The 18,520-nt window shown below is 41.3% G+C and overlaps 1 protein-coding gene across 8 annotated transcripts in view; it reads left to right on the plus strand.

Annotated features, from left to right (window-relative positions):
- Nucleotides 1-2,054: 2,054 nt before the first annotated feature.
- Nucleotides 2,055-18,520, plus strand: part of khk (ketohexokinase) — a 37,789-nt gene continuing 21,323 nt past the window's right edge. For 5 of the 8 annotated variants that reach the window (XR_004412298.1, XM_033022364.1, XM_033022369.1 and 2 more), the window contains exons 1-3: nt 3,792-3,884; nt 10,172-10,270; nt 11,306-11,422. Coding sequence is in view for 7 of the 8 variants with exons in the window: in XM_033022364.1 (XP_032878255.1) it covers nt 10,173-10,270; nt 11,306-11,422 (215 nt within the window). In the remaining variant the exon portion in view is untranslated. Of the gene's footprint in view, nt 2,177-3,791; nt 3,900-10,171; nt 10,271-11,305; nt 11,423-18,520 lie in introns of those variants that run through there. The other 3 variants (XM_033022366.1, XM_033022370.1, XM_033022365.1) reach the window with 3 other exon arrangements.

Genomic DNA, 18,520 nt, shown 5'->3' on the forward strand with positions numbered 1-18,520 from the left:
TAAATACCTGATTCAGTCCTGATTGATGTAGAAAGATGTATGCGGCAATGGAGCATCAAAGTCTATTGATCAAAGACAATCAAATAAACACAGAACATGTTTTTGTTTTTAAAAAAAGCAGTGGTCTCCACCTTCAGCCTCACCTCATCCCCACCTGGCTCCATCTACAGGTACCTTTCCTTTTTTTGTTGAACTTCATCTAGCGTCCACCTGCATCTAGTTTCCCAACCCCACCCCTCCCCTCCCCTTACCTGGCTCGACATACCTGTCATCCATCATCCCTCCTCTATCCACCATTCACCTCTGACTCCAGCTTCAGGCTTCAGAAATGTATCTACCTTCAAAGCTTTTGAGACACCAGCACCATTGAGACATTTTGAGACATCCCCATTAACTTTACCGAGTTTCCTTGTTTTCATGTCTTTCTCTGTGGTAAAAATGGAGGAGAAATATTGATTGAGGACCACACACACCTCCTGTGACTCCACATATAGATGTCCCCTTTGATTTTTATGGGGCCCTATTCCCGACCACATCACTCCTTTTCCCTTAATATACTCTGTGATGGTGATGAATTATTTTGCAGTGTAGGTACTTTTGCGAGGGTGCTCCCACAGTGCTGTTGTTTAGGCAATTTCAGGTATTAGACTTAATGATGCTGAAGGACTGGGGAAATGTTTGCAAGTCTGGATGATGTGTCCCTGGGCGAGAAATCTGCAAATGGTTGCACTGCCCTTTGTCCTTCTTGCTGGTAGACGTCGCAAGTTAGGGAGATGCTGTCAAAGTAGTCTGGGTGATGAATTGCAGCACATTATGCAGATGGTGCACACTGTAATCACTGCATCCCAGCAGTGGAAGGAATGAATGTCTACTGTGTGCTTTGTGCTGAATCGAGTTGAGGAATTTTTGGTGTCTGCATTTATCCAAGCAAGTGGAGAGATTTCATCATGCTCCTGATGCTTGCCTACTGGATGGTGTAAAAACCTTGAAGTGATTTAATAGGATCCTGAGGGGTAACTTTTTCCACACAAAGGGTGGGTGGGGCGGGTGTATGGAACGAGCTCCTAGAGGAGGTAGTTGAGGCAGGGACTATCCCAACATTTAAGAAACAGATAGACAGGTACATAGATAGGACAGGTTTGGAGAGATGTGGGCCAAACACGGGCTCTAGTGGGACTCGGGTAGCTGGGACATGTTGGCCGGTGTGGGCAAGTTGGGCCGAAGGGCCTGTTTCCAAGCTGTATGACTCTATGATGCTATGACAGGAGGTAAGACAAGACAATCTCTCTGGAGGATATCTGACCTCAGACATGCTCTTATTGCTCTGGTATTTATCGAGTTGAACCAGTTGAGTTTCTGATTAATGATGATACCCAGAATATTGATGGCGAGGGGGGCTCGATGATGGAATTGGCTTTGAAATTAAGGCTAGGTATTTCGATTATTTTTATTGGAGATGGTGATGGTCTGGCATTTCTGTGATGTCAAAGTTACTTGTCACTTACAAGGCCAGCACTTCAGTTGAAGAATTTTATGCTGAACCAATTGAGCTAGTGCTGAAAAAAGCCCCACTAGAATGTCAGCGACCAAATTTAATTGGGACATAAATCTGCTCTGCTCTGTATTGGGGCTGATTTCAACTGCTTAACACTATTTTTTCAGAGTTGCGAAAAGGAATTTCTGGCCGGCCTCAATCAAAATTGAATGAATGAAACTGCAAAATCAACAAGACCAAAGTACATGTTCATAAACTGGCAAAGCTGAGATGCCAGCAGCACATAAAATCCAGCAAATGAAAGAGATAAACAAACAAAATTGCAAAATGTAATAAAAACATTTCTTTAAATGTGATGTTAAAGAATTAATACAAGCAATTTACACCTCTTCCGATTGATAATAAGGTTCTTAATAAGGCTTGCGTTTAAATGCATGACTTGTGTTTATCTTTTTGGCACTGCGCCAGCTTTCCTGAACTTTTTTGATCCAGTATGCATCAGCCTGGAATGCAGACTCAATCAGCACAAGTTTAAATGTGTACAGACAGGATTCATCCCTCTCACTATTTCAACGTTTAACTGTTGGAAGAGAGTTCTGTCTGGGTATGAAGATAGATCTTCCTGAACAAGGCCACCATATCTCGATCCATTAGGAGCCCACCATTGAAGGTGAACTTGAAGTGAGTGCATTGTTTTTTACACAAAGGGTGGTGGGTGTATGGAACAAGCTGCCAGAGGAAGTAGTTGAGGCTGCGGCTATACCAACGTTTAAGAAACTATTAGACAAGGACAGGTTTGGAGGGATATGGATCAAACGCAGGCAAGTGGGACTAGTGTAGCTGGAACATCTTGGCTGGTGTGGGCAAGTTGGGCCGAAGGGCCTGTTTCCATTCTGCATCACTCTGTGACTCCATGACCATGTAAAAACATAAACCCAGCCCAGAAATTGTTTCCAAAAGTATTTTTTATTGCAGCTTTCAAAGGATCTTATTCTGCTGGTTTGTAGGTTGTGAAATTAGCTAAATTTGTTTCAGGTCTCAGTCTAATGTGTCCAAGATGGCGGCGAATCCAGGCGACTCCTTGCATGCTAGTCCCAAAAGTGGATCTGTAATCATTCATTACAATTGCTCCACTCATCTAAATCTTTATTTCAACAGCAGCATTTCTTACTCACACTCCCATGACATTATTCTGTGTCCCGTGTTTATACTCTGTGGACGGCCTGATTGTAATCATGCAAAATCTTTTTGCTGACTGGAAAGCACGCAACATAGGTGAAATATGGCAGGGGAGGAGGGGAGGAGGAGGGGAGGGGGACTGGACGGGATATTTATGGAATTCCCTGCCATATTTCACTGTACCTCGGCACGCGTGACAATAATAAACAAAAACAAATACTGTATGCCAAAGAAAGATGCTGTATGCCAATGCGGTGAGTGGGACATAAAAACGTTCTAAGAATACTCCTGACGTTACTCCTGCCTCCACCCAAACACTCTCCCACCTTTAATGTCACTGCTGATTGAGGAGGAGGGGAGGGGGACTGGACGGGATATTTATGGAATTCCCTGCCACAGAGGGCAGTGGAGGCCAAATTACTGGTTGGATTTAAGAGAGAGTTAGATAGAGCTCTAGGGGCTAGTGGAGTCAATGGATATGGGGAGAAGGCAGGTACAGGTTATTGATACGGGACGATCAGCCATGATCACAATGAATGGCGGTGCTGGCTCGAAGGGCCGAATGGCCTCCACCTGCACCTATTTTCTATGTTTCTATGGGACAGTAGGCAACCCGACCTGCACAGCACAAATTCTTTATTAGAACAGGTCAAGGGTTATGGGGAGAATACAGGAAAATGGGATTAGGTGGCAGAAATCAGCTATGTTTGAATGGTGGAGTAGACTCGATGGGCCAAATGGCCTAATTCTACTCCTATAACTTGTGAACTTGTGATCGTACTATGTCTTTTCAGGCAAAGAAGAACTTTTTTCCCCAGTGTACCTAGTTTCCTGATTGTCAATAATCACATTATTCCAAGTCCTAATCTCAATTTGATTTTTTTTTAAAGAAAAAAGAATGGACTCTCCAGCCATGCTGAAATCTAAAGTCAAAAAAATTGTCACAAATAGCTTTAGGAGCATACTTTAAATGTGACAAATGTTCAACAATTGTATTGGACATGTAGACAATTATTTAAAAGCTCCAAACCCCAAAGAGGATAGTTGTTTATTAGAAATATAGGCCTTTCATCTGTAGATGGCGATATACTGGAGTTAGGAAGCAATTTCCGCAGTTGCCACATTCTTCTTGCCCAATTTTATTATAGTTTTGTTTTGAAGCAGCTGGACTTGAGGCAGTCAAGAGGAGATTTGCTGTCAGGGCCGACCAGTGAGTTCCTTCGATGTGTGTGTAATTTGAATGTCATTCTTCTTTTCACCGTGCCTGTCTTGATCTTTGTCAATGGGATTCTCATGTGTTTTACTGTTTTAAATTTCTATCGTTATTTTCTTGTCTCTCTGCACTTTAATTTACTAACTTCTTAAAATTTGTACAGTAGAGACGAACTGGGATTTTGTGTCTGTCTTCTGGGAAAATACAGATGCAGAGTCTATTTATAGAGCATTTTATTTTGTTGACATTGTACTTTTGATTCAGAATTTTTAACTGATTAAATCTAATCAGGAATTAATGTAACAATTGGGAAAACAAAATGAAATTTGCACCTGAAGCATTTGAACAGTGCTTAGCTTTGCACTTTTGCTAAAACTATATTGTAATCTTTCATTCATGGTGATCTTCTGAAAACTGAAAATGATAATCTGTCAGTGGTCGTTCTCACAAGAGGAAAGTTTAATTAAGGCCTAGAAATGTGTTCTCGCATAGCTGGAAGGAACAGAGCCATGAAGGCATAACCAGGAACGAGAAGCTAATAGTCACTGTTCACTCGATAAATCGCTTTTGCTGAGGGTGCTTCCTCTGAAGGCATGCTATTTAAAGGGTCTGTTGCAAGGGTCTCACCTCTTGCTGTACTTAGTTGAATGTTCCTTACACTTCCAACTGCATCTGAAATTGAACCTTATTCCAACCCCGGGTATCTGTACCGACTGCTCAACTCAGATGGTACAGGGATTGATCACTGCACTGTGAGGCAACACAAAAAGCTACAGAGACCATATATAGATGACATAGAAGGGGGTTCATCGCCTGAAACATTAAACAGGGACCCCGAGATAGACTGCTCAGTGAAGTGATAATTGGTGGGGGGGGAATGACTCTTTACTGTGGTTCACGGAGTGCCACACTTCATGGAGACATCAGGACAATCTTTACTGAGAACTGTGACAACCTATGGCACATGAACACTTGCAGTTGGTGTACAAGTAGGGTTGCCAACTGTCCCGTATTAGTCGGGACATCCCGTATATTGGGCTAAATTGGTTTGCCCCATACGGGGCCGCCCTTGTCCCATATTTGACTGCTACTACTCGGGTCGAGGGGACTGTCGGGACCTTCGCTTACGATCGACACCACCACCCCGATCATTGGTTCATGAGTTGGATGGGGTGCCGGACTTTGCGTGCAGCAGAACACAAAGCCCAGCCGGCGGGGCGGCTGAGGAGATTTGGCTCGGGCCGCGAGACGCTGCGCGCCCGGGCCAAAACGCCAAAACCAAAAGTAAGTCCGGCGCCCGGGCCAAAACTCCTCAGCTGGCCCACCGACTGGGCTTTGTGTGCAGTCCCGCACCCGGGCCAACTCATCATTCACCCAACCACGGTTGAGTCGGTCAACGAATTGCCGTTGGGAATTTGTCCCTTATTTGGATCTTTTGTCCCTTATTTGGGAGTGAGAAAGTTGGCAATCCTGTGTACAAGCAAGCACGAGGGGTGTTAGGTGTAGACAAAGGTCTACAGGAAGTAAGGTTTGAATGCAGAAATGTTGAAGCTGTCAGTCTTAAGTGTGAGTAGGGGGCAGGATAAGCAGTGGTGAAGGATGTAATTTGAGCATTAGCTTCAGCTGCACGTTCCTATCATAGAAACATAGAAAATAGGTGCAGGAGCAGGCCATTTAGCCCTTCGAGCCAGCACCGCCATTCATTGTGATCATGGCTGATCATCCTCAATCAGTTACCCGTGCCTGCCTCCACCCATATCCCTTGATTCCGCTAGCCCCTAGAGCTCTATCGAACTCTCTTTTAAATTCATCCAGTGAATTGGCTTCTATCTTTTCCGTGATTTCTGGACCCAGACCACTCCTGATTAAAAAGACAAGTTCTTCCCAACGCTTCTCTAACCCTTCTGCATGTTACTTTAAAACCATGTCTTGAATTCTTGACCTCTGTGCTAAGGAAAATCGGCCTTCTTCATAGAATCATGGAACTATACAGCATGGAAACAGGCCCTTTGGCCCAACTCACCTCAATAAGGTCACTTTTTCTCAATTCATCTCAATCACTCTCGTACACTTCAGGGGGAAAAAGCACAGCATATCCAGTCTATCCTTCTAACTCAAACCTTTCAGACTCGGCATTGGCTTTTCAAATCTCCTCTGCAGCCTTGCCACGGTCTCCAGTCCTCCACAGCCTTGCCATCATTTTCTAGAACAATAACATTGCATACTCAATACATTGATCATTATCGTCTTATCATCACTCAGTTTACCTGTTCCACCACTTTGTTGAAACTATGCACCGCACCCTACTGCCTGTTCTACAACCCCCGCCCGGGCCCGACCATTTACTGTGTAAGTCCTCCCCTGGCTTGTCTTTCCAAAATGCAACCTTGCATTAATCTGAATTAATCTGTCATGCCCAGATGATCAAAATCTTAGATAACCATCTTCGCTATTCACAATACCATCCGTTTTATCCGCAAACTTATTAACGCCACCTATTCAAACAAACGACTGTGGACCCAGCACTGATTCCTGAGGCACTCCACTCATTACAGACAACCAGTGTGAAAAACAACCATGTAGAAACACCCGCTCTTTCCTACCTTCAAGCCAATTTTGTATCTAATAGGCTAGCTCACCACAGATTCCACATGACTGAGCCACCCACACAAACCTACCCTGCAGTACCTGGCCAAAATCCATGGAGTCCAGTCTCAAGAAGGGTCTTGACCCGAAACGTCACCCATTTCTTCCATCCAGAGGTGCTGCCTGGCCTGCTGAGTTACTCCAGCATTTTGTGTCTATCTTCAGAGTAAACCAGCATCTGCAGTTCTTTCCTATCCATATAGACCATGTCCACCCAGTCCCATCGTCAATCTTCTTGCTCAGGTCTTCAAAAACTCAATCAAATTGGCGGGACACAATTTCCCATGCAAGCTGACTATCACTCATCAATCTTTGTCTTTCCAAAGACATCTATACATGATGGTGTAGCGGTAGAGCTCCTGCCTTACAACGCCAGATACCTGGGTTCGATCCTGATTACGAGTGCTGTCTGTACGGAGTTTGTATGTTCTCCCCGTGACCTGCGTGGGTTTTCTCCGAGATGTTTGGTTTCCTCCCACACTCCAACGACGTACAGATTTGTAGGTTCATTTGCTTGGAATAAATGTATGTGTGTGCAGGGTAGTGTTAAAGTGCAGGGATCGCTGGTCGATGCGGGCTTTCACTCTCTCGCTCTCTAAAGGCCCTGTCCCACTTTCCCGAGTTACTCACGAATTCTCCCGAGTTTTCCCCTTGATTCAAACTCAGAGAATGGCCGTAGCGAGTCCGTAGGAATCCGTAGCGAATCCGTAGGAGTCCATAGATCTATCGTAGCGACTCGTTATGCCAACCGTAGGTACTCGGGGCATTAGGTAAGTCGGGTTTTTCCAGCATGTCAAAAAAGTCCACGAGTGAAAAGATAGTCGGGGGAGGAGTTTGTAGTTCACAAAAATCTTGATTTTTTTTAAGGTCCTTTCAACTCGGCAGAGGACTCGGGAAAATGGGGCAGGCTCTCTCTCTACCCAGGGCTGTGGTTATTCCCGCTGCACTGCTCACTCAACCCTGGGGCTGCAATCAATCATGCTACCAGGGTCACCCTCTCCCAATGCCACAATTATTTCTGCTGCTCAACTCACTCCCCCCTCACGGACAATGTTACTCCCACTGTCCAGCTCACTCTCTCCCAGGGCTTACTCTATCCTGCTGCTTTGCTCACCGTTCCCCCGCCTCTCCTCTTCCCACACCCCCTTCCCCCGCACCCAGGCCACTCTCTCAGGATTTGCTTTGAAGCTGCATCTATTTTTTTCTCACAGCTGACTTTATCAACATCTATCCAAAATGTTGACGTGCGAATGTTGTGAATTAAGTAATGTATTTGTCAGTGATGGAGTCGGCATTATTCTCATGCTTAGCCATCTCGTTGATTTATATTTCTCCATTTGATCGTTCAAAGTTAATTTGGATGAAATTCTTCATGTGTTCAAATTAAGAGGCTGGCCATAATGCAAGGGGGTTATTGCTCCATTTTTCCAATCAATTCTGCCCAGTCCTGTCTTCAATAAGCAGAAATATCAACGGTGTGTCGATGATTGTTACATGGCCTTTGGATTGAGAAGGATTGTATTCATCTCTGCCTTCAAGGCAAAAGGGATCACTATTAATTATAATTCCTCTGTAGCTGATTTAAGTTATCTGTTAACGCTGAATAGCGATCAAACTTTGGACTTTCTTTATTGGATTAGTTCTGCAATACATTTACTAACTTGGACAACATAGTCAGTAATTATCATTTTACATATAACTTTTTGGAATGGAAGGAGAAACTTACTGTATTATCAAAGCAAATATGTATGACCTTGAGATTGTACAGATTGCAAAAGGAATGTTTAGGAGTTCAAATTATCTGGAGCTGCAAAACAAATAACATTTTGGACTTTGCAGGTCATTTATTTATCATTAAAGAATATAAGTGATTTATGGTGTAAGAAAGAACTGCAGATGCTGGTTTAAATCGAAGGTAGACACAAAATGCTGGCGTAACTCAGCGGGACAGGCAGCATCTCTGGAGAGAAGGAATGCGTGATGTTCCGGGTCGAGACCCTTCTTCACACTGACGATTTATGGTCTCTAATTAGTTCTAACAGGCTAGTCTCAGTTTAAGTATTATTTACAAAACAACGGTGCAATCTGTTCTCACAATTAACACAAGTATGTACAGAGGACCAAAGCAAATACAGCAATAGAAAAGAATGTAACGTACGATTGGATTTAATTAAACAAATTAAAGTAAGGAGAAGGAATAAACTCACCCAGAAAAAAAGAAATTAAATATGTCTACCAGAAAAATACTGTACTGTTAACCCAATTCAATCTGATTAGTCTGCAGCTTTTTCGTTTATTGATGTCATTGTGGTAGACTACTTGTGTACCTTATTACAGTGAGCAATCCAGGAGGTCTGGTGACATTGGACAGTGGACCACAGATGTATGTTATTTGGAGGAGGAATCCAGCCACAAAGAGCACTGGCATTATTCCGTCAATACTGTGAATGTCAAATCAGCACCCATTACAATTTGCTGACTGCCACAATAGATCAATGAGGGATGAGAGCTTGCTGGCTCTACACTCTGCACTGGACCACTTGGATCAAAACAACATATGTCAGGCTGTTGTTCATAGACTACAGTTTGGCATTCATCTCTTGACTCTCCACTACCTCACCCAATGAGTTACTCCAGCACATAGTGTTTTTTGCTCAAGATTCCAGTTCCTTGTGCTTATCTTGTTGTCTGTGTTTGTTTCAGAACTTGTGTGTTTTGCTGTGAGTTATCTACCTATAATAATTACTTAATTTTTCTCTTTCCTGGACGCTGCCTAATATGCTGGGCAATTCCCACAGGCCTGATCTGCATTTTACAACTTTTGCATGTTTTCCCTCTCTGTAAATGCCCTCATGAATCTATAAACTAGATGGCTTCATTACCAGATTATCGTCATGGCAATCCTGGCCTCCCTCGATCAGACATATTCTCTCTGTTATATCCATTCTTGCCCAACCCTCTCTGTAATTTAAAACTAACTTGTCTTCTCACTTTCCCAATTCTGATGAAGGATCTTGGATTTCAAACCTTAATGCTGTATTACTTTCCATTAATGCTGCTTGATGGGTTGTGCTATTTTTATATCGTTAAAAGACCAAATACTATGACTGATGCTTTGAGGTGGCTGCTTATGTAAAGGAGTTTCTGGAAAACAAGGCATCCATTCATGGGTAAAGAATGGCCATTGAGAGCACACTGAGTTCATGATCGATGCTTGACAAACCTTTCATTGTTCACAGGAAAGGACTGTATTATTTTTTTATGTAGTGCTGTCACATGGAAGCAGTTTTTGTGACTCACTTTAATTGTTCCTTTATTTGCAGAAGAAAAACATGCAATCGAACATTCTTTCGTGAAAATAATGTGGTTTTAAATTAACCAGTGGTTTGCAAAGAATAAAATCAAACTTGCAGCACAAATTTTTGCTCATTCTATGTACATGGATAACAGCAACTCCACGTCTATAAATAGAAAACGCTGTACATCTGGGGATTCAAAATCGATTATTGCTTCATTTTTTTTTAATGGTGTCCATTTAATTTGAGATTTCCAGTGTTTGCAGGTTTTATTCCTAAAGATTCATTTGGTTATGCGTTGCTGAAATCTAAGAACAATATTTATTAATTGTGTTGTTACAGAATGACAGCCAAAGGGAAGCAGATCCTCTGTATTGGGCTAGTCTGCTTGGATATCATTAACGTGGTTGATACGTTTCCAGTTGAAGACACAGATACTCGGTAAATAGTATGGTTTTTTTATTAGGGGTAAAATGATCACAGTTCTTTCTTCCATTTTTCATAATTTTAATGTTTTTTTTAAAATTCTAATTTTCTAACAATATTTTCTGATTACTAAAATATTTGGTATATCACTAAGTTTCCTGAAATCTGGTGAGATTTTCTTCTCAGTTCATCTTTCAGTCACACTCAGAGATCGATCTAGTTTGCTACCCAGTTTACTGATTGAGTAATAAACAAGAAAATCCTGTTTAAATCATGGCTTTCATCAGGATAACCCAAGATACTGAATAGCCTGTGAAATATTTTTGATGTTAAGAAACATGGTAGCCGGTTATATACATTTAGATCCCATTAATAATAACTTATTAATAACCAATATCTGTTTTTTTAATACAATTTGTGGAATAAATATTGGGAAAATGCCCTTGCCTGTATTACAAAAGGAACTAAACAATCTTTTAATCCATCTGAATGTGTGGACAGTGTCTTAATTTAACATTTCATTTGAAAGGCATCCCTGTAACACTCCAGCACTCCCTCAGTTCTGCAATGAAATAGCTTAGCATTTCTCTGTTCATAGGCTCAAGTCTCTGAGGAGAAATGTAAACCTTTTTAATTTTAGTTCTAGAGATACAGCGCGGAAACAGGCCCTTCGGCCCACCGAGTCCGCACCGACCAGTCATCCAAACACATTAACACTACCCTACACACGCTAGGGACAATTTTACATTTTTACCAAGCCAATTAACCTACAAATTTGTACTTCTTTGGAGTGTGGGAGGAAACCGAAGATGTCAGAGACAACCCACGCCGGTCACGAGGAGAATGTACAAACTCCGTACAGACAGCACCCATAGTCAGGATCGAACCAGGGTCTCTGGCGCTGTAAGGCAGCAACTCTACCGCTACGCCACCGTGCCTCCCCTTCAGAAATCTCTTCAGAACATAACAGTGTAATAAAAGTAAAACTGGAAAAATAATTTTTGAATCGGATGAAGCATATCAAATTCTCAATTGGATTTACTTGTTTAGATGTATATCTCAGAAGTGGCAACGAGGGGGAAACGCCTCCAATTCTTGTACAGTTCTCTCATTACTTGGTGCCTCCTGTGGATTCATGGGCTCTCTTGCACCTGGGCGTATTTCAGAGTAAGTTGAAATAATTATTTTCATGCATCATTTTATCTTATGGTATCATTGTGACACTTTCTAATATTGCGTCACTTTATGATTAACAATACCTCATGCACAGTCTTCAACTGCTCTTTTGAAAGTCAAAAACCTTCAGATGTTGTAAATGCCCAATAGATCAGGCAACATCTATGTAGAGAGAAAAACAGAGTTAATGTTACAGATAAATAGTTTTTCAGCAGGGTCATTGGTGGTGGAATCTCATGGTGGTGACAATTATGAAGAATGATTTATTAAATACAGAATTTCGAGAGATATAAGGTGAAAACTAAGGAGCCCTACTCTGGAATTAGGTGAGAGGTTGAGAACAGTTGCAGGAAATAGATGGGATATGGTCAAAGGCTCTGCCAAACGTGTACAAGGCAGTCAAGGTTAAGAGAAAAGGTTTCTCTGAAGCATGTCATTGGATCATTGTCTCTGAGGATGAATCATTGGAGCAGAGATGATCAAAACAGAGGAACGAAGTGAATCGATTGGAGTCCTTACTGACAGGAAGCAGGATAGAAGGGAGCATAGTTCAGTTGACTGAAATTGTGTGCTCTTGTAATATATATTGATCATTGGCCATCTCTGAAAATAGAAACAGAAATCCAGGAAGGCAAGGAATGAATCAGAAGTGGGCTTGTGAAATTGAGACCAGGGTGGAAAGTTATGCATGACTGCAAGAAGCAGCATTAATACAGACATCAATGTACCAGCCTTCAGCTGAGGGAGGCAATATGAATAGGGTCAGAGAGTCACAGAATCATACAGCGTGGAAACAGGCCCTTCAGCACAACTTGTGCACGCCAACCTACATGTCCAATCTACACTAGTCCCACCTGACTGCATTTGGCTCATATCCTTCTTAACCTATCCTATCCATGTAGACACAAAATGCTGGAGTAACTCAGCGGGACAGGCAGCATCTCTGGATAGAAGGAATGGGTGATGTTTCAGGTCAAGACCCTTCTTCAGACTGATCCTATCCATGTACCTGTCCAAATGTTTTTTTTTAAACGTTGTGATAGTACCTGCCTCAATTACCTTCTCTGGCAGCCTGTTTCATAGGCCCACCACCGATTGTGTAAAAAATGTTGTCCCTCAGGTTCCTATTAAATATCTCTCCCCCCCCCCCCCTTACCTTAAACCAATGATTGAAACAGAGACTGTTCTGTAAATCCCACAAAAAGACAGATGTAATTTAGCTTTGTGCAAATTATCCTAGCTACACATTTGCTCGTAAGATAGTGAGTCGATCGAGGAGAAATTGTTCACTTTGAGAATGAATTTTGCCAGGAACATGATAGTGCTTGTGGAGGAGAACTGGTTTAGCCTCTGTTCAAGGAAGAAGCTGAGTGTCTCCATATATCCCGATTGAGGGACTTTGAAGTGTCATTGTAACTTTGTCGACACCACCATTAGTATGCAAAAGAAAGAATTTCACTGTGACTTGTCGCAGGTGACAATAAAGTATTCATTCATTAATTCATTGATGTAAATGAGAGGGGACTAGGGGTACTGGGGATACTCAGGGTACTTGTATTTGTTCATCACTCACTGAAATCTGGGATCTGGGGATCCTTGTTCATCAGTCACTGAAAGCAAGCATGCCGGTACAGCAGGCAGTGAAGAAAGCGAATGGCATGTTGGCCTTCATAACAAGAGGAGTTGAGTATAGGAGCAAAGAGATCCTTCTGCAGTTGTACAGGGCCCTAGTGAGACCACAGCTGGAGTATTGTGTGCAGTTTTGGTCTCCAAATTTGGGGAAGGACATTCTTGCTATTGAGGGAGTGCAGCGTAAGTTCACGAGGTTAATTCCCGGGATGGTGGGGTGTCATATGTTGATAGAATGAAGCGACTGGGTTTGTATACACTGAAATTTAGAAGGAGGAAAGGGGATCTTATTGAAACATATAAGATTATTAAGGGATTGGACACACTAGAAGCAGGAAACATGTTCCCAAAGAGGGGGGTCCAGAACCAGGGGCCACAGTTTAAGTATAAGGGGTAGGCCGTTTAGAACGGAGATGAGGAAAAACTTTTTCACCCAGAGAGTTGTGAACCTGTGCAATCATCTGCCTCAGAAGGCAGTGGAGGCCAATTTTCTGGATGCTTTCAAGAGAGAGTTAGATAGAGCTCTTAAAGATAGCGGAGTTAAGGGATATGGGGAGAAGGCAGGAACGGGGTACTGATTATGTATGATCAGCCATGATCACAGTGAATCGAAGGGCCGAATGGCCTACTCCTGCACCTATTGTCTATTGTCTTTTGTCTATTGTAGCAGAACAGAAAGGATGGAGTCAAATAGGAAGTTTGATGGGGCAAGAACAGACTGAAACAATAGGCCTGCCTAATAGTCAGGAAGAATAATACATGGAGGATGAGGAAGGAAGATCTCCTTGAGAATATCAATGACTACTTGGAAGCAATGACCTAATGTTCAGTAGTGGGATCATCGCCCAGAAGTAGATTTAAATAATTATTTGCAATCTGATCTTTGGCCTCCTTTCATGAACAATCATGAGTATCTATGTCTGCTACTCTAATTCTCCATCCCAGTCCCCCTCTGTGGCCTCCTGGACTGTTTCAACAAGGTTTCAATAAGCTTGAGAAATATCATTCCTTTTCTGTCTCACATTTCAGCCTGAGAACGCAATGTATAATTAAGCCGTTTTAGATACTTAGCCTCTTCTGTTTGTATCAGAACTGGTCCCCTTTTCAGCAAGGTAATCCATCTGTAATACTCAGCTGTTTCTTTCCCCATCAACCCTGTTTCATATGCTAGGCATTCCCAGCATTCCCCTTTTGGTTTCACTTTAAAGTGATGGCATTTCACTATTCCACTACTTTAACATCTCCCTTTCCTTTCTCTCTCTCTTTCAGGCTTTATTAATCTACCAGACAGACCCATAAGCATGAGGAGCATTTGTCCAACCTGGCCTTGCCCTAAAAGAGATATTTCCTTTGTCCTATTAATCACCCTCACACACCCTCTGTACAAATGTAATCTAATCTGTGTTCTCCCTTTCCCAGTTCTGATAAAGGGCCTTCAACATGTTGCTCTCCTGCTCTTTTTATTGGATGCTGCTGAGTATTTCCAGCATTTTTCATCTGTATTTGATTTGATTTGTTTGTTCAAATGTACAAGAAATTGTCCAGGTGACAAGAATCAAAGGTCTTTCAAAAAAGTTCTTGGCACAAACGTGGTGAAAAGAAACAATCAAATTTGACCAAAAAAGTGAATAAACTCTGAGTTTTGTCTTCTTTTAAAGAGACGGCTCCCACTATTTTGTCTGTGACAAAATATGAACTAAACAACCATAATTTAAACACAGTAGATTTATTCCTGGAGAACACTGGAAAAATTAAGAATAAAGTCAATTTAATGTTCAATTTTTATTTTTCAGAAACATTTTTATGTCAGACATCATGGAAGTTTCATTTAAACCTGATATACCATATAATAACCATATAACAATGACAGCACGGAAACAGGCCAACTCGACCCTTCTAGTCCGTGCCGAACATGTATTCTCCCCTAGTCCCATATTCCTGCGCTCAGACCATACCCCTCCATTCCGTTCTCTGATACTTATAGATAACTCATCCATGTATATAAAAACAGAAAATTTAAAATCCCAAGGAAACAGTGAACACAGAATGACTAAATGTCTGTGAGTCCTGAATTCCAAAGTCTGAGAGCTAAATATGGTTTTTTTTTTAAACCGCCCTCAACAAAATATGAGAGAATTTTTGCTGAGCATCCAAAATGCTCAGACCAAACAAGTGTGACCATAAGTAGGACCAATAAATAATCAGAGGATGATGAGTTATAAAATTCCCACAGGAAAATATGAGGTTTGACAAGATTAGTATAGGAACATGTCAAAATGTAACGAGATTAGGAAAAAGGTCCCAGAAAAAAAAGCTACATACACAATAGAGGTCAGCATGGAATGTTTTTAATGCCTCTGCAGAATTAGGAGCTGCCCAGAATAATTTGGATCATAACATTTACTAATGGATACAAAACAGTGTGAGAAGAAATTATCAATGATTCTGAATGATTTATTCCCTTCGGTTTAGGTTTTAGGTTTAGGCTTATTATTGTCACTTTTACCGAGTTACAATGACATTTTTTGTTTTGTATGCATTCCAAAGAGATCAGATATACCATACCTTTATATACAATCAGTTCAAACTCAAGTATAATAGATAGAGCAAAGGGAAAGATACAGACTCACGTTGCAGCGGCCTCTGCAGTTCGTTTGTCTTTTTGTTATTTTTTGTCCCGTTTTTATGTCGTTTTTATTTATTTTTTTGCCTTCCATCACAGCGCATCTCCTCGCTGTGATGGAAGGCAAAAAAACTTATCTCTCCCCTGCACTCCCCATTCCCCTCCCGATGTCAGAGTCAAAGCCCCCGGCGGGCGATGGCAATTGTCCCGCGCATTTCCTCCTCGCTGTGATGGATGTTTGTGTAAATTGTGTTGTGTCTTGGGTCTTTTTTTTCATGTGTGTATGACTGCAGAAACAACATTTCATTTGAGCCTCTATAAGGTTCAAGCGACAAATAAATTGTATTGTGTATTGTGAGCGCAGAATATAATTCTCAGCATTGTTGCACATTCTCGTGCATCAGTTCCATAGACCAAGTCCAATGTCATCAATGGGGTTGTGGTGAATAGAACAGTACCCTAACTTCTGGAGGGACCATTCAGAATAAAGTCAATGTAATGGTCAATTTTTATCTTTAGTAACATTTTTATAAGCCAGTTTCATTTAAACCTGATACTTACAGATAACTCAGCCACGTATAAAAAAAATGGAAATTCTACAATCCCAAGGAACACAGAATGTGAACATGGTGAAGACAGAATGAATAAATGTCTGTGATTCCTGAATTCCAATGTCTGAGAGCTAAATATGTAATTTTAAAAAGCTGCCCTTGTGTTCGAGGCACAAATGAACAGAAAACTTTCCTTCATCAATTGGATGCAATTTGGGGAAAGAGGACCCAAGAAATGTGTCAATGAATCATAAGCAAAGCATAAACAATGTTTTAGTTTGGGGAGGAAATTATTATAGGCAAAGACTAAAGGAGAGGTTACCCTTCAAGAAATTACTACAACTACGTTTCTTTTGTAAACCAGCATCTGCAGTTCCTTGTGCCTATGTTCCTTTCTGTTTGCTTACTCATTCTAAATTTCATCCTTTTATTAATGCAAAATAAACCAAAGAAAAGTTAAAGCGTTTGGCCCAATATGCCTGTACCAGTGGTTTACTGAGCTATCTATGTAATCCTCCTGATCTTTTGTGTGATTTCATCAACCAAATATTTATCTAATATTCCATTAAAAGATGCAGCTGTCTCTAAAAAGAATTCCATGCACAATCAACATTCCTTAGAAACAAATGCCCGCTAACTTGACTATTAGCGCAGTGATATAAATTAACTCATTTTTGATGCTTCCACAACTAAAGGAAATAGTCATTTCCTGTTTGCTCTACCAATATCAAAATTGTAATTAAGTCACCTCCTTCCTATCTTTGCTCCAGTGAGAATGATTACAATTTTTCATCAAAAGTAGTTTCCTATTCTCTGAAAGGAAATAATGCAGAAGAACAATTTTGAGTATTGAATAGAAATAATGCAAACTGTTAAAATATTTTAATGTCATCTTCCAGGTGAACTTCTGTGGTACATGGCTTCTCTATATACAGGGAGGCAAAACCGCATATAGTGTTTTAACCAGAGCTAAACCAGGTCTTTATTAAATGTATCCACTATTTTGTCTTGTACAGTGCTCTTAAATCACCACTTGACAAATGCTGATGGTCTTATCTTCCAGCAGCTATTGAACATCAATCTTAAAAAAATAATTGCACTATACTTGTTTTTTTAAACATTATGAGTTCCAAAATGAATTGCATCCAGAATTAGTCACACAAGTAGTCACTTTTGAATGGCTGATTGATTGAAAGATACAGCATGGAAACAGGCCCTTCAGCCCACGCTGACATCGATCACCCATGCACTCTAGTTCTTTTTATCCCACTTTCCTATGCACGAAGGGCAATTTTACAGAGGCTAAATTAACCGACAAACCTGCACGTCTTTGGAAGATGGGAGGAAACCAGAGCACCCGGAAAAAATCTATGTGACCATAGGGAGAACATGCAAACTCCACATAGACAGGCCTAAAAACAGGGTCAAACCCGGATGTCTGGTGTTGTAAGGCAGCAGCTCTACCAGCTGCACTAGTGTGCCACCCATATGACATGGTACGAGTTGTGAAAATGAACCATTTTACTGCAATGGACCTTTTACATGGTGTTTGGCACAGAACATAAGACACAAATATTTGCCCAATGCCTAAATACTGATTTATACTGAAAAGTGCTGATGTAAACTGGAGCTCAGATCTCTACAGTACAACTTCTCGAACAGTTTTACCTGGATTCGGAACAGTGTGCTGGTTTGTTGCCTATCTTGCTATTTGTAGGGTTCTTTGATGACGTCACCAGGTGGCAGGCTGCTCAAATAGATTACATATTCCACAGGTTGCATAAGCGAACAGCTTATTTAGCTTCTGTAGTACCCATCCCATTGCGGCCTTAGTAGAGGCACCGCTGGCATCTCTCCATTATTGGAGGCATTCTGACCACCTCTGCCCACCCAAGACAAATTAGGATGGAGGTAGCAGGCAAAGGTACGTCCATCTCGGTCAGGTCCAATTGAGTCTTTGGAGACCTAATTTCCTATTTGAACGTCTGTAAAGTGCAGCACATACACATCTCGCTCACCAATTTCACAATTTATTTGTTGCGTAGACATGAATTGTTGCTGACACTACACATAAAAATACAGTTGGAAAAGTCCAATTTCTAGGTTAATGTTTGATGCCTTTCAATTCATATAAAATTTGCAAGCTTTATTTAGTTTGTTTCTCCAATATGCATCACTCTTATCATGCATGACATATCACCTCACTCTGATGCACGACATATGCATCACTCTTATCTCGGTGAATCTACATCAGATGTTAAATTGTGTTCCCTGTATCCAAGTCTA

This window comes from Amblyraja radiata, chromosome 6, assembly GCF_010909765.2.
Source record: "Amblyraja radiata isolate CabotCenter1 chromosome 6, sAmbRad1.1.pri, whole genome shotgun sequence".
Lineage (NCBI taxonomy): Eukaryota > Metazoa > Chordata > Chondrichthyes > Rajiformes > Rajidae > Amblyraja > Amblyraja radiata.